This window comes from Cryptotermes secundus, unplaced genomic scaffold, assembly GCF_002891405.2.
Source record: "Cryptotermes secundus unplaced genomic scaffold, Csec_1.0 scaffold532, whole genome shotgun sequence".
NCBI lineage: Eukaryota > Metazoa > Arthropoda > Insecta > Blattodea > Kalotermitidae > Cryptotermes > Cryptotermes secundus.
Genome location: NW_019744117.1, coordinates 6,171 through 23,495, shown reverse-complemented (window position 1 = coordinate 23,495; position 17,325 = coordinate 6,171). Strand labels below are relative to the sequence as shown.

Here is a 17,325-nt window from a genome sequence, read left to right as displayed (position 1 = left end):
TAATGTTAATCGGCATTTTCTGTGATTTGAAGAAAACCTTTGACTGTGTCAATATCTGTCTGTCTAAAGCAGAATTTTATGGAATAGTTGGTAAGGCCAATGCATTGATAAAATCCTATGTGAAAGATAGGTACCTATTTTACTCACTGGAGGAATAATTCAACTCTAATATTAATGATCGATCTTGGTCTGTTATATGCTGGATGCCTAGTAGTATACTTTTGTTTCATTATTGTAGTCTTGTGTCATTAGTGTTCTGCATTCTTTCATATATATATTTGAAAACCGTGTTAATGATTTACTCACTGCAATTTGTCTTTGATAAGGTGTGTAATTATTATGGGTTAAACATAAATAATTTTTATTTATATCATTGATGGGATTTGTTCTGTTGTCTTTGACTATTACTATATCCACTGTTCTTCCAGTCATGTAAGGATTAATGGAAAGTAAATAAATGAATGAATGTCTGTTTTAGTAAATGATATAATGTAGCACCTACACCATGTTTGTAATGTTTACTGATGAATTATTTCAAGGTTTTGAAACAATATGTAATAATCTTAAAGGGCTATGGTATGGGTAGGAAGAGTTGGGTTGTCCTGTACTACTGATTCTGCTAGAATGCTGTACAATAATTTTCTGTGCAGCAAACATTTCTCTGAATGTGATTTCACTACAGCTGAAAGGATACACCTTAACAGAGTTGCAGTTCCATATGGCAGAGATTCTGCTGCACAGTCACTCCCACAACCTCCTGGTCCTTCATTACACACCCCTTCCTTTCATCCCTTGCCTTCAGATTTATCTCCTGTACGTGACCTTAATTTCCTACCGCCCACCAGAACCTACAGCAAGACACTGACTGGTGCCCTCTGCTGTAGCACCTGTTCCTATCCATGCAGACAGTCCTTCCACTTCCTTTCAGATGTCTGCAATCCATTCATCACCATCAGCAGGCAACACTTCTTCAGTGAAAGAAACCACCTATCTCTTAGGCTCTGAAAATATATATGCTTCTGATGGGGCACTCGAGGCATATTAGTTGTCAAAGTTCCTCCTCAAAGCCCAGAGCAAGGTGTTCTCTGCTGAAAGAACTAAATTTGGTTTCACTTTCTGAATTGACACTGATGAAAAGGAAATTATATGCACAAATTCAGAATAAGGAGAGTGCACTCTGCAAACTGAAAAAGAAATACAAAAGAAGTTCGAAAATCTCTGTGATGTGGACAGTGATGCACTCATGGAGAGACTTTCATCTTCTCTCAGTGTAGAGGCTGCCAGATTATTGGCAGCAATTATTAGGAACAGCAGGCAGAGACCTTAGGGAAGGTGGTGGGATTTCAAAGAGAAAGTGTTTGCTCTCTCTCTCCCCTCAAGCGTAGTCCCAAATCCTATATCCTTCTCCGCACACTCCCCCCCCCCATCCAGACCATCCTTGCAGTATGTCCTCAATACTTTCCATTTAGGACAGGCATCAATGCTCATGTGTTTCATGCACTTGAACAGTCTCTGCAGTAAATGTCTGGTAGAGTTCGATATTGTTGTCTCATGTTTGATGAAATGTCAATCAGAGAGAACTTGCATTTCAATCAGAAGTTTGACTGCATTGGGGGTTTTGAGGATTGTGGAAGTCAGGGCAGGACTTGCAGCATTGCAAATCATGCTCTGCTCTTCATGATCCATGACCTGCTGAGAAAGTGGAAGCAGCCAGTGGCTTACTACTTTACTCGTGGAAGCACAAAGGCAGAGATGATTGTGCAATACTTGAAGGAGGTTCTTGATGCCTGTCAGAATGCTGGCCTGAAGGTGGTTGCCACTGTGTGTGACATGGGTGCCAACAATGTCATGGCCTTGAACTGTTGGGTGCTTCCAGAAGGAAACCACTCTTCAGATTTCGCAATCAAGAAACTGCAACAGTGTATGATCCACCCCACCTTCTGAAGTGCACCCAGAATCTTTTCCTGAAACATGATGTGCAGTTGAAGTCTGAACATGTGGGCACCCAACTTTCTGTTATTGCTAAGTGGGACCACATACTGAAACTGTATGAAATCGACAAAACCAGACAGTTTCGCCTGTTGTATAGGGTGACACACACCCACCTGAACCCCACATCACAGAGCTCAATGAATGTGCGCTTGGCTGCACAGGTCATGAGCCATACTGCTGCAGCAAGCCTCAATGCTCTAGTGGCTACAGGTAAGCACTATATGTTTCTTTTATGAATGAAGTGACTAATAATGAGGACTAGTTTTCAAAGTTACTGCCTCAGAACCAAGTTGTAATCAAACAAACTTCATTATCATCTGACTTGAATTAACTTCTGAAACTGTATATAAATATACAAGTTATGTAGCATATGTCACAAATACTGTTTTTAGGATAATTAAAAAATATTTGAAAAGCAGACGACACTATCAGTCTGAATTAGTTGGCAAAGATTTTAATATGAGGAATCATGTAATGAAAAGTACAAGTTTTGTATAACATTAGTCCAATGTAAAGAAACTGTAATTCACCACGTAAGGTAGCACACTGACCTGTCCCCCCCCCCNCCCAATCAGGTGGGTGCAGCAGCGAGTACATGGCAACAGCTGTGTTTTTTGAGGAGGTTGACAACCTCTTTGATAGTTTCAATGGTGGAACAAGCGTTGGCCGAGGGAAAACACTGCGTTGCCCACTCAGTGTCAACAGTCCCCATATAGAGGTCTGGAAAAAGGCAAGTATGGGGAAAAAGAGTTGGATCTTCCTCAAGGATGGTAAACCCGCCTTTCTTCATCCTCCTCCTTCACAGAATGGGTGGCTGATTGACATCACTGCTGCCCAGCATGTGTGGAGGACACTGAAAAAAGAGGCGGGTTTTGAGTACCTTCACACCCAAAACCTGAATCAGGACCCCCTTGAGAACACATTTGGAGCTATTCGTTTGAATTGTGGTTCGAACAATAACCCAACTGTGGGACAGTTCGTAGATGCCCTGAAGACTAGAATCATCAGTGGCCTTGCATTTAGAGGACTGGTGGAAACTAATTGCGAGGATGATGGTGCTACTCTTCTGGATAATCTACAATCGCTTTTCAGGGCACCTGAAGCGGCATCACGAAATCCTTCCACAAGTCATGACAAGGAAACCCCTGCTGGTGTGCCTGAGAGTTTCCATGTTGCTCAGCAAGTACAGATGGACATGAGTCCTGCAGTACCTGCTGGTGACATGGAAGTGTTGTCAGTAGCTTCATTGCCAGACAGGTGCTTCGGGGTGTCAGCTGTGATGCATGCAAGACATGCCTGACATCTGAAGTGCTGCTATCAGCCAGTGTCTTCATATATTTCAAGGAGTGCAGTGATGCAGAACAGTCTCTCACCTATCCTTCTGAGAAGCTGGTGGAGACTGTTGGTACTGCTGTAATTCTGATGGAGTCTATGACAGAGGCTGCCCACTTGAATTCAGTGGAGCAGCATATCACAGCTGCCATCAGAGCACCGTTGACTTCAAGTGGATTAGGTGTTCTGGCTGTTCGCTTCACCACCAACGAATAGTAGGTAGTATTGTGAGATGTCTCACATGAATTTACATTCCTTGGTGGTGTAAGCAAAGAAACAGGTTGATGGCTGAAGCAGCCAGGCAGAGGGCGGCAGAGAGGAAAATGAAGGTACTGTTTCATCGGTAAGTCATTATGAAAGTAATGCTTCTTCATTTTTGCCTTGTAATGTCCTGCCCATACCAGCCCTGGAAACTGACAGAGAGTAGTTATGAAATTACTGGAAGAATGTGTGTGCCAACTAGTCACATGAGCATCTTTAAATGTTTCGTAAGTTGGAGAAAGTATCCCTGGTGACAAGCAGTCGCAGTGCAGCAACAGAAACTACTGTGTAGCGAATGATAACATCGTCATCCACAGTTCAATTACGCACAAGACACCTGCTTTGAACTTGAGCTACATCTTTTTCCTGATTTGCAAACACGTTGCAGTGAATGATAACATGGTCAACCACGGTTCGATTACATACATGAAACTTATTTTGACTCCTTGCCTCTGTGCAAACAAGTTTCCTTCGTCTCAGAATATTAGAACTTCACTGGGTCAGCGTTCATTCTGGCCTTTTATCTTCAAGAAATTATATTTCAATCGAGTGTATGGGAAATTGTTTTCTGACACACATGGGTCATCTTTATGTGTAGGTAAGAATGAGGCATTACTTCATAATCGACTTGCAAAGTTCAGGTTATCCACCTCAGTGTGAAACTCTGAGAAGCAGAATCAGTATCAGGATTGAATGTGGGTAGGACTATTTATGTACGTTCTTTACCTGTTTCATTAAATGTATCCAGTACTGAAGTGGAAAGGTTTATATATTTTCATTACTGACCTGGAATATGAATAGATACCAGATTGTCAGTATTCATTATATTTCTTTGTAAGACATATGTTACTTTTGCCATATAAGCCTTTCCATTACTGGACCGCTATATGAATGATACCAGATTTTCAGTATTCATTACATTTTTTGTAAGATTTGTTACTTTTGCCATATAAACCTTTCCATTACTGAACTGGAATATGAATGGGCAACAGATTGTCAATATTCATTACATTTATTTAAGATATGTTATTATTTCTGCCATATTATTCTGCCCAGTACTGAACTAGTGAAGATGAATATATCACATTTTCTTATATCTTTAAATGCAGTCTTAATCTTGTTGACAAGAGTGTATTTCACATTCCGGAATTCCATCATTTGAATGAAAATAATAATAAATGGGAACATGAGTATTGTTTCTTACAATATATGATTTATAATACTTAAATGTGACCGAAAATCTGTGTTCTGTATGGCTCTCAAGTGTACGGTAAGAAAAAATTATGAGGTTTAATATATGTATCTCTGATGGAAACAGAATTTTCTTTCAAGTTTCCCCACCTTCAGCTTTGTTAAATACAACTATTCCATGTTTGTCACAGTTCTCAATGTTCAGTGCCTTTGGTTAGAGAGGTGTTTCAGGTGAAAGAAAGGTTATGATTTTCCAGGCACTGGTGAGAAACTTTCTCCAGATAAATAATTTGTAACCTAATCTCTTGTACTCCAGAGCTGCAGAGGCTCTAATTCTGTTTTTTTTTTGGAGAAAAATGGGGGACCAAGTTTAATAGAAATTCACACAAATCCAACCCAAAGGATATGGGTGAAGTGATATCGAACTTCCTTATGGAGCTGAGCCCTTCTTGAGAACCTGTCAATTGTGCAGCCACTCAAGAATTTTCCAGCCTTTTGTAGAACCCGAAGGTTCATTACTGTGTTCACAATAGTCCTCCACTGGTCCCTATCCTGAGCCAGATCAGTCCAATCCATACCATACCATCCTATTTCACTAGGATACATTTTAATATTGTCCATCCACCTATGCCTTGGTCTTCCCAGTAGTCTCTTTCCTTATGACTTTCCCACCAATATATGCATTCCTCGCCTCCCCCATTCGTGCTACATGCCCTGCCAACCTCATCCTCCTGGACTAGTGATATTCTGTGTTCAATATCACTAGTCGAGGAGGATGAGGTTGGCAGGGCATGTAGCACGAATGGGGGAGGCGAGGAATGCATGTAGGATGTTCGTGGAAAGCCAGAAGGAAAGAGACTCTGCAGTACAAGAGATCTGGTTGTAAAAGAATTTACTGCTAGTAGCGAAAAAATCATTGGAAGGGGCAGGGGTAGGGCCACTCAAAATAGTTGGTAAAGTAGCATACCTTCTTACCGATTGTGCTGTCGGCCAAGGAGGGCATTTTAAATTTAGTTCCGGTATGATGGGTATAGATGGCAGCCTCATTGCACCGAGGTGTCATGGCGGCCATGTTGCCAACCAATAACATGAGAGTTCCACCCCCCCTTCGCGTGTAGTGTCGCACAGTTTTCGCAATGGTGAACCTCATCAGAGTTTTATCGCTGTAGGCGCTAGGCAAAGTTGGTCTGCTGCTTTTCGAGAACTTTATTTCATTTATTTATGATTCAAGCCAGTACATCGTTGAGTTCATAATCAACGACGTCCTGGCAGGTGGTGAGAAATTCGCTGTACTCACTAAAATCGTAGACGCTGCAACAGAGGAGGACTGCGAGTTCTTCTGTCCAGATGGCTGGTATTTTATTGATTTGTAGGATATGTAGAATAGCATTTTAGTTAGTTAGTTATTGGAGAGGGTGGGTTTCCCCATGCACTGAGACCTGTATTGGTCCATTGTGCTTCCCTCTATGATTTCTACCAGTCTCTATATCCTACCGGTACTGGTGCTTACCATCAGTCCCGCCCAGCCAGCGAGACCGGCTCTACTAGCTGAGAGGTATCTATAATGCTTCCCCCAACTACCAGAGGTATTAGAGACTGCTGTTGGGCGGCAAACGTCCGTTAATTTGGCTCAGTGACCTCCTTTGGAGATATGAGGTTCTTTTACGTGCCGTAAAGCCACGACATTGGGCCCACGGCTCAAAGTCCCTCCCGAAGGACTTGTTCCCAGAATTTTTTCGACGCTTAAAAATTCGAATTCGTGTATACACGTCATGGATACCACTTGGATCAGCTTGAATTGAAGTATGAAGAATGTGTAGGATGTTTATCAAATTGTTTCTTTTCAGGTGGTGATGCAATGAAGAAAGAAGGCCACATGCCCACTAGCAATGGCTGTGGCTCTTTGAGTTTCAGGTTAGACTTTTGTTAACAGACCAGTCTACTTTTATACTTTTTAAAAATTTACATGCAAAGCAGCACATCTTTATAATATGATGATTAGTTTTGTTATTTATGTTGCTGGGAGTTGTTTCTGTTATTCTGTAATAAAATTTGAAATTCAGAAGGTTGGTTAGGTTTCAGTAGTTTTATCGTAGTTGTGGTAACTACAAAGAAACTTAAAATTTAGTGATGTGTATGATTGCCATATTGTAAAAGTATTCAGAATAAAGTCAGAAGTATGCGACAGTAATATTACCTTACTTTTGTGACCGTGGCATCTTATGTTTCAAATATTTGCTGTGATGTTGCCCATTAAGTATTCACAACTGTGAAGAGGTGAAATAAGTTGCCAATATAGGATCTTATGTAATGAAGGGTTTTGAGTGCAATTTAAGGTTCTCACAGCAGTAGTTATGAAAAATTAAGTGTTTTGGTACTACGTGCCATCATATCCTAGAAGACAGAACTTTTCAAGAGTTTTATGATTTGTATAGCTCACATAATATTATTAGGATATTGAAATAAAAGAAATTGTGATTGGCAGGACATATAGTTTAGATGGAGAGACAAGAGATACATAACAAATTTTGTTAAGAGAGCTGAAGACTGAGAAGGACATGGCAGTATAATTTCAGAATTCATCTTGAGGAAAGGCTGTATATGAAATGGATTGAACTGACTTAGAATCCTTCATTTGACTGTTGAATACTGAGAGACCTCTATAAATCACATAGTTCCACACTTCTTCACTTGCTCATATTTCACAGGTCAAAATATTTTCCTGATTGGTTTTCTTTTTGAAAGACAAACTACATTTATTCTGTAAAATAAGAAGTGACGTCTAAAAATCATAGAAATAAGGTAAATTTATTGTGTGCTTATGTACGTACATACAAGTATACACCTTAATTTGAATTTCACATTAACGCAGTTTCATATGGACCTCAGTAATTGAGTGTTTTTAGGGACAGTTGAAGCGCAGTGAAATATTTGTCTAAAACTGAAAATAAATAGGATTTGTAAATAACTGATGTATCATAATGAGAGTAATATCTTGGATATGTAACAGTATGTAGTCTTAGGCCCCCCATACACACATAGTTTGGCCTTCCGATCGACCTTAACAGGCAAAACTTTCAGTTTATCCCCTCCCTTTCCTTCCCCATACACGTGCAGATAGACCAGCAGGCTTCATGCCACAATCACGGTCTTCCAGCCTATATTGCTGAGTCACACACGTCACTTGCTACGGTCCTGCAGGTAGAACTGACAGACTGATGGGTCTCCCACAGGCCAAGAGTCCAAACAATTGGCTGGCTGCACCACACGCATCAGTTTTGCCTTTCAGTCTTCAACTGTGCAGGCCGAACTGGATGAACAAGAGCTAGAAGAGGAAGGAACTCACATTCCACCAACAAATGGACCCTTGAAGAGAGGTGGGAAAAGAACTGGTCAACCCAGGAACATTTGCTTGCACCGGAAGAAATCTGAAAATTATAATGCAAATCTACAAGCTAATTGTCCAGGTATGAATGACACAGTAAAAACAACTACAGAGCAAAAAAATGAACCAGTACGCAAATCAAATAGACTCCAAAAACTACCAGGTATGAAAAATAAGAATTTTTTATGGTAAATAAAGGTGCTCCAAAAAGAAATATTTCCTTAAATGGAGTAACCAAAAAAGAAAACAATATCAAATTCTTAAATGTTTTCCATCAGAACATTAGAGTTTTAAGGGGGAAAGCAAATGAACTACTGAGTCATCTACACCCAGCCTCCCCACACACATTATGTTTTACAGAACATCACATGAATTTCTTGCAATTACAACAGTTAAACATAAATTCTTATAAACTAGGAGCAAACTATTGTAGAACCTTGTATGAAAGAGGAGGAGTATGCATCTATCTATGCACAGGCTTGAATTTTGTAAATATAGACCTAAAAAAATATTGTAAAGAAAAAGATTTTGAGGTATGTGCTGTTAAGTTAAACCTGAGCTCCAACAGACTGTATAATTACAATATATAGAGCTCCAACTGGAAACATTGATACATTCATAACAAAACTAGATACAGTACTTAGAAACCTATATACCTCAACACAAGAATATATTATTTGTGGGGATATTAATATAAATTACCTTCTTGATAGTGAAAAGAAAAACAAGTTAGATACCTTATTAGAAACTTATAATTTAACAAATACGATAAATTTTCCTGCCAGAGTTCAAGTAAATTCTGCTACAGCCATTGATAATATTTTCATCAATATTACTAGAAGGGAAAATTATTCTGTAAGGCCTATAATAAATGGACTGTCTGATCATGATGCACAGTCCATAACATTTAAAACAATAAACATGAGAACACATGCGAAACAATTTAAAATAATAAGGAAAATAAACAAACACACAATAAATGACTTTTTAATTAAACTAAGTTATGAAACATGGGACTCAACATTTTCTAGTGATAATGTTAATATAATTTATAACTCCTTTTCAGACACTTGCTTGAAAATTTACTATTCCAGTTAAAAAAAACAATTTCAAATGAAGTATGTGATTGGATTACTGTAGGAATAAAAACATCCTGTAAACGTAAAAGAGAACTCTATATGGCATGTAGAAACAGTAATAATTCAGAATTAAGTAACTATCATAAAAAAATACTGTAAAATTTTATCTAAGGTCATTAAGGAAGCTGAAAAACTGAAATATGATAACAAAATTCAAAATTCCAAAAATAAAAATAAAACCATATGGGATATAGTAAAATTAGAAACTAATAAGGGGCCAAACAATGAAATAATATGCACATTAAAGGTGGATGGAAAATGGGTTAGAGAAAAGAAAGAAATTGCAGAAACCTTTAACAATTACTTTTTATCTGTAGCTGAAAATAAAAATGCAAAAAATAAACAAAATGATACTAATATTAGTTACCTTCCAGACACTACTCCCATTCAGTATCTAATGAAGACTTTTATAAATCCCTTTCCGCATATTAAACTTAAATCTTTATCAACTAAGGAAGTTGAAAATATAATTAAATCTCTCAAAGCAAAAAACTCTTATGGATATGATGAAATATCCACTAAAGTATTAAAAATCAGTTCCCTTTTCATTAGCTCTCCTTTGACTCGCATATGTAACAATTCATTATCACAAGGAATTTTCCCAGATTGTTTAAAATACTCAGAAATAAGACCGCTGTTTAAAAAGGGTGAAAAAACAAATATTTCCAATTACAGGCCTATATCACTTTTAACTTCGTTCTCTAAGGTATTAGAAAAAGCTATGAGCATTCAATTGATTGAGCACTTAAACAACAATAACGTTTTAGTGGAAGAAATCTGTAAGACCTTAAACAGCACAAACTTAATAGGAGGCATATTTTGTGACCTAGAAAAGGCCTTCGATTGTGTTAATCATGAGATTCTGTTGTCGAAATTAGAGTTCTATTGGATAAAGGGTAAAGCTAAACTATGGCTTGAATCTTATTTCAGAAATAGATATCAGAGGGTTTTAATTACAAATACAAATCTTAATCTCAATGAATTTTCAACATGGGGCAAAATTAGACATGGTGTCCCGCAAGGTTCAATTCTGGGTCCATTGTTATTTCTCATTTATAGTGTAACATGTTGCGCAATGGAGGACTCCTACCTCCCCAGCGGCACGTGGCGGTAACGTAGCTCTCTCATAATAGGCGAGTCACCACCCCTCCACTCTGCCCGCGGCGACGTAATGTGCAACGCTACGTACCCGTAATCAACTTCCTACTGTGACGAGGCACGCAACAGGCACCACTGCGGCTATATAAGGGAACTGCACAGCAGCTACGAGTCAGTTGTACTGTGGCAGTCGCAGAGATCAGTAATAGTCGAGCGAGAGTGTGTTATCAGTCAGTGTGATATCAACCAGTTCTCAGTTTACAAGCTACGAGTTACAGACACGTGTGCGATAACTAAGAAGTCAGCGAGCAGAAGACTTATTGTGTGCTTTCGAGACTTAGTGAGTGCTGTAGTACAGTTATATCTGGAGTGTGTAATTCAGGGAGACTTGTATAGCTCCCGCATTATTAATACATGAAGACTCCTGAAGATAGTGTTAAGAGATTTTGTTGTAGGGTTTGTAAAGTGTGGAAACCCGTAACAGTGTTATCATTAATTGTAGCCGATACCTGTAGATTGTTAACAATCCGTACAGCGTCTTCAGTAACGCAACACGTTACATTGGTGTCAGAAGTGGGATTACGATCTTAAACACGCCACATACGAATTGTTGTGCATCGAATATTTTACTGCTACAAAATGGAGATGCAGCAGATGATGGAAATGCTGGCCAGAATGGACGCCAGCATGAAAACCCATCAAGAAGAGATGAGGGTAAACCAAGCAAAAGCAGATGCCGACCGAGTGCGAATGGAGACCAGTAGGAGGAAAGACAAAAAGGATTTCCTGGCGAAATTAGAATCCAATCAAGAAAAAGCAAATATCATGCTGGCAAAATTATACGGCGATAGGAAAACTGATAAAGACGATATGCTGCAAGAGTTGAGGGCCATGCAAGAAAGTAGGAAGGCAGACAAAGAAGATTTAATACCAAATTAGACGCCAATCAAGAAAAGGCGGTTGCAGACAAGGAAGAATTGAAGGCAGCAATGAAATCTATGCGAACAGAGTTGGATGACAAAATCCAACATAGAGTTGAAAACATTTTGGCGATCGTCGAACACGACAAATGAAATATCCAGGAAGAACTAACGAAAACCTGTGCAGCAATTGAAGAGACCAAACCCGAATTCCAGGCCCGGTTGGAAGTAGTACAGACGAGGACCGAGCGGGGAATCACGGTCAGCGCGAGCACAGCTCAGCCACCGACATTCAACGGGAATTCAATGTGGAGCGTGTTCCGGCGACAATTCGAGACCGTGGCAGAACACAACCAATGGTCGGACCGGGAAAAATCGACATACCTAATTACTGCCCTGAAGGGTCGGGCGGCGGAAATACTACCTAGCATTCCGACAAATACGACTTATGAGGAAACACTTCAGGCTCTAGAGGACCGTTTCGGGGACCAACACTTTGCAGCTGCTTACCACTGCCAATTACGAACGAGGACGCAGAGACCTGGAGAATCCCTGCAAGACTTTGCCACGGCCATTGAACTCCTTTCCCGTGGTGCCTACCCCAATCTACCTGCTGACCACATAGGAAGAGAAGCAGGAAAAGCCTTCATATACGGAATACGAGATGCCAATATAAAAATCCAGCTGCTGCTGGGAGGGGAGAAGATGGTAAACGAGGCCCTCCGACAAGCGCTAGAGATGCAGGCGGTACTGGTAGCAGCCAGGCCTCGCGGAGATAGTACCAAGTTCTGATCGCCCCACACCCAACAAGATGACAATAGACAGCACCAGGACCAAAAAGGACCTCCAGGAAATAAACGGGAATCGCTGGGGAAATCAGAATGGCGTCCCAGCAACAACAGGGAAACAAGCTGGAGAAAGGACCAACCATCGGGAAACGGGCGACGGCCGGCGGAGTGGGCGAACGCCGGCATATGCGTTAAGGTCCCCACACTACGCACTCACCGACATGACGGAGAAAGCCAACACCAGTCTGGTCACCCAGGGATGAGTCGGTGATAAGCCGTGCCAGGTGACAGTGGACACTGGAGCATACGTCACGGTAGTAAGACCGGATATCGCCGCCGGATGGCCTGAAAGACAGCCAAATCCAGATTTCACGCTGCAGACCGTGTCTGGAGGATCCCTGCCCATACTGAAAGAAGTTCTGTTGACCCTTATCCTAGGGCGTCAACCTATTATGATGTGGGTTTTTGTCGCAAATATCACAGATGAGCTCACCTGGGACTGGATATACTGCGCGCCTATGATGCTTCAGTGGATATAGGGCGTCAAACTCTGCGTATGGCAGAAGAAGAAGTATCGTTATGGAGTCCTGGGGCAGGACCCCGTCCTAACTTAGTAGTGGCAAAGGACCATGTGATACCCACATGGAGTGAGGGAATAAATAGTGATGGATAAAATGAAGAGTCATCTGGGAGTAGAGAATGATCTAGTAGAACCAAGCCCCCAGGCCCACCTGCCTGAAGGAATCTACGTAGCCAGGACCCTAGTTCAGGACTGTCAAGAAGTACCAGTGAGGGTCATGAATGTTACCCACAAGGACCAAAAGCTCAGGAGAGGATCTCCTCTGGCGCACTGTGAGCCAGTAACACTCGTAGCTTTGCCCGAGGTGGGGCAGACACCAGCACCAGGCCTAATACCGAAATTAGCGGACGTGACCACAGCGGCCAAGCCACACCTAAACACGTGGCGGTAACGTAGCTCTCTCGTAATAGGCGAGTCACCACCCCTCCACTCTCCCCGCGGTGACGTAACGCGCAACGCTACGTACCCGTAATCAACTTCATACTGTGACGTGGCACGCAACAGGCACCACTGCGGTTATATAAGGGAACTGCACAGCAGCTACGAGCAGGGGGTGGCAACTGGAATAGGGGAAAGGGAAACACGGTAACTATTGCCTCGGAGAGCGGCGGACGAAACTCACACTGGTCTCGACCAATCAGAGAGCCTAAACAAATCAACTTGAATACCCACAATTACGTGCGGTTATGGTGGTGCATTATATGCAAATTGGTAAGTATGAATTTTGATTTGATGTGGTTGCGAAACGAAAGTAGACATTTGCGAACGAAATTACAGCTCCATATTAAACATATTATTTGTGTATATGAATGTTATGCTTACTACCACAAATGGAATGAGAAACATATAGAATTCTTTCAAGCCTAAAATTTTTTAGGTTATCATGAACTATCATCTAAATGATATTTTTTATGATATGTTCTTCAATTTTCGGTTTATCCCAGAGATTGTCTGTTGATTGTGAAGGAGTTCTAAGAGTACCGTGATGGTGTTACAATTTTTGTATTGCTTTTTGCAGCATAAACATGAGAACAAAAACGTGTGTTGATGCTGGGTGCTTGTCATCCAGCAAGCAAGGCATAAGATTCTTCAGTTTTCCAAGGGATCCAGCACGGTATGTCTGTTTTACTTCATGGTGTAATTACTATGTGTTGCTTAATCCAATGAATAAATTAAGTTTAGTGTATGTCTGTGTTCAATTTAGTCAACATAACCCAAAATATTAGAATGTGTACCATGTTTGTAATGTTTACTGGAGAATTATTTCTACGTTTTGAGACTATTTGTTCTACTTTTACAGTGCTGCGGTATGGGCAGGAAAAATTGGAATATCCTTCACTGTTGATTCTGCTAAAATGCTGGACAATAATTATTTGTGCAGCAAACATTTCCTGGAAAGTGATTTCACTACAGCTGAAAGGGTAGTGGCATATCAATCATTGCAGCAAGTCACAACACTGTATTGGCTACAGGTAAGGACCACTGCACTCTATGCTATGAATTATATTCTGTTATGAGAGAAGTGGCTAGTGAGAATAATGAGAGCTAATTTTTGAAGTAATTGTCCCAAGAACCCAGTTGTGATCAAACATATGTCATTGTCATCATTCATTACATATGAAACTGTACATCAATATACAATTTTATTACAAATCTTATTATACTGTCTTATGTGCAACTTTTTAAGTTTTAAATTTTAAACTTAAAGTTAATAAATCATTTCACATAAGACTGTAAAATAAGATTTATAATAAAATTGAAGAGTGCAACAGGGTGCTACAATACAAACTTATCAATACACAAGTTATGTACTATATGTCAAATGTTTTTAGGGTAATTAAAAATGTTTGAAAAGCAGATCACACTATCATGGAATACATGTAGACAGTACACTGTCTTGGAAAATACATATAGAACAAACTATACCTAAATTAAGTGTAGCTTGCTATGCAATGAGATCGATTAAGCCCTTTATGCCACAGGAAACACTGAAGGTGGTTCACCATGCCTACTTTCATTCTATTATGAACTATGGATTAATATTCTGGGGAAACTCTTCACATAGTGTAAAAAGTTTTAAGATACAAAAGAATATAATTAGCATCATTACAGGACATGGAAGTAGAGATTCACATAGAGATTTATTTAAGAAATTAAAAATTCTACCTCTTCAATCACAATATATACTATCGCTTCTCTTATTTGTTGTGTACAAAAAAAAAAAAAATTTGAATTAAATTCCAATATCCATAACATGAATACTAGACAAAAATATAACTTCCATCTACCTTCATCAAACTTATCACTATATCAAAAAGGAGTCTACTTTTCTGGCATAAAAGTGTACAATAGTCTCCCACAAAGTATCAAAAACTTGAGTAATGATACTAAACATTTTAAATCAGAGCTAAAGAAATATCTGCATGCTCATTCCTTCTACTCTGTAGATGAATACCTCAATGTAAATAGAGAATAATGTAGAATTAAGCTATATTAGTTTAAGATAAAATTACTTGTACCAGTAGGTATTATTTTGACTTGTTCCATATCCAGAGGTATTAACCTACTTAGGGTCTATGGAATGCAAATAAATTCAATTCAATTCAAGTAATATGATTTATAAGAGAATAAGGTGGTGAAGACTGCTATGAGGAATAATTTAATGAAATATACAAAATCTTTATAATGGCAGTCCCTTTCAAGTAAAGTGTGTTTTTTTCAAATCTGAAGAAGTCCATCATGTAAGGAAGCCCACTAATTTCCTTTTTAATCTTCTTTCAGTGGGGTGCTGTGGTGAATACCTGGCAACAGCTGTTTGGTGATCACCTTGTGAACACATTTGAAGCTATTCGTTTGTAGTCTGGTTTGAACAATAATCCAACTGTGGGACAGTTTGTAGATGCCCTGAAGACTAACATCATCAGTGCACTTGCTATCAGAGGTCTGTGTGGAACTAGTTGTGAGGATGATGGTGCTACTGTTGTGTGTAACCTATAGTCATTGTTCAGGGCACCTGATGCTTCTTCACCAAATCCGTCCACAAGTCGTGGCAAGGAAACCCCTGATGAATTTCCTGAGTTTCCATGTTACTCAACAAGTACAGAAGGACATGGTTGCTGCAGTACATGCTGGTGACATGGAAGTGTTCTCAGTAGCCTATGTCAGTGGTTCCATTGCCAGACAGGTGCTTCATGGTGTCAGCTGTGATGCACACAAGACATGCGTGACATCTGAAGTGCTGCTATCAGCCAATATCTTCATATATTTCTGAGACGTTGGTGTGGAGACTGTTGGTATGCTGTAACTCTAATATAATCTGTGATGGTAGGCAATTCAATTCATGTTGCAGCATATCACAGCTGCCATTAAGAGCACCATTGACTTGGAGTGGTTCAGGTGTACTGGTTGTTCACTTCACTACCAAGGAATAGTAGATGGTATTGTGAGATGTCTCACAAGAATTTACATTCCTTATTGGTGTAAGCGAACAAACAGGTTGATGACTGAATCAGCCAGGCAAAGGGCCACAAAGAGGAAGAATAAGATACTGACAAATCAGTAAGTCATTAGGAAAGTAATGCTTCTTCATCTTTGCCTTGTAATATCCTGCCCATACCAGCCCTGGAAATTGGCAGAGAGCAGTTGTTGAATTACTGGAATAATATATTCCAATTGCTCACAAGAGCATCTATAGATGTTTCATAAGTTGGAGAAAGTAACCCTGATGACAAGCAACTGCAACTGCAACTGCAACTGCCATGCCTTCACATGCTCTTGTCTCAAACCTCTGGTATTGAGTAATTTGTTGATAACATTATCACCTAGAGTCGGATTACGTACAAGAAACCTATTCTGATCTTGAGCTCCCTCTCCTTGCTTTGGAGACCTGTTTCCTTCTTCCCAGAGTATTAGAACATCATTGTCAGAAGATGATCAGAGTTCATTCTGCCCTATATCTGAAAATAATTATATTTCAGTCAAGAATTGTGTGGGAAATTCTTTTCTGACTCAAATGGTTCGTGTTTATATGTGGGTAAGAGTGAAGTGGCATTATTTTATAATTGACTTGCAATCTTCAGGTTGCCTGATTCAGCATGAAACACTGAGGAGCAGAATCAATGTCAGGATTCAGTGTATATTTTGTAACTAAATTTATTAACAACTTCCTAGGTAGGAAGTTTTACTTATTAGTGTCTACATATTTTATTCATCTAATTTGTTATTATGGGTATATCCCTTCAGTCATTGCATTATTTTTGCCATTTGATTGTGTTCAGCATTGAGCTTATGAACATTTACATATTTAAGATTTTCAAGGTTCATTATATTGCTTCAGATATTTTATTTTCAAGTTTCATTATATTCCTTCAGTAATTTCATTATGTTGGCCATATTATTGAACACAACATAATGAAATTACTGAAGCAATATAATGAGCCTTGAAAATCTTAAATATGTAATGTAGCACGAATGGGGGAGACGAGGAATGCATATAGGATATTGGTGGGAAAGCCAGAAGAAGAGAGACCACAGGGAAGACCAAGGCATAGGTGGGTGAACAATATTAGAATGGATCTTAGAGAGATAGGATAGGATTGTGTATATACTGTGTCTCTTGATGTGTCTTTCTTATGTGGCT

The 17,325-nt window shown here is 39.6% G+C and overlaps 1 protein-coding gene and 1 long non-coding RNA gene across 3 annotated transcripts; both read left to right on the top strand.

Moving 5' to 3' along the window:
- Positions 1–5,905: 5,905 nt before the first annotated feature.
- On the top strand, positions 5,906–6,926 carry LOC117283093. The gene is made up of 2 exons (XR_004514111.1): positions 5,906–6,130; positions 6,624–6,926. It is a non-coding gene; the product is annotated as an uncharacterized LOC117283093 (long non-coding RNA).
- A 6,610-nt stretch (positions 6,927–13,536) lies between these two features.
- Positions 13,537–16,180, top strand: LOC111874497. Of its 2 annotated transcripts, XM_023870055.2 has the most exons (3): positions 13,537–13,800; positions 13,987–14,158; positions 15,468–16,180. In XM_023870055.2, the coding sequence occupies exons 1-3, from the start codon at positions 13,712–13,714 to the stop codon at positions 15,543–15,545; spliced, it is 339 nt and encodes a 112-aa protein (XP_023725823.1). In that variant the 5' UTR covers positions 13,537–13,711; the 3' UTR covers positions 15,546–16,180. The 2 variants fall into 2 exon arrangements, 1 of the variants encoding a protein (XP_023725823.1); XR_002844570.2 differs by lacking the exon at positions 13,987–14,158.
- The last annotated feature ends 1,145 nt before the right edge of the window (positions 16,181–17,325 follow it).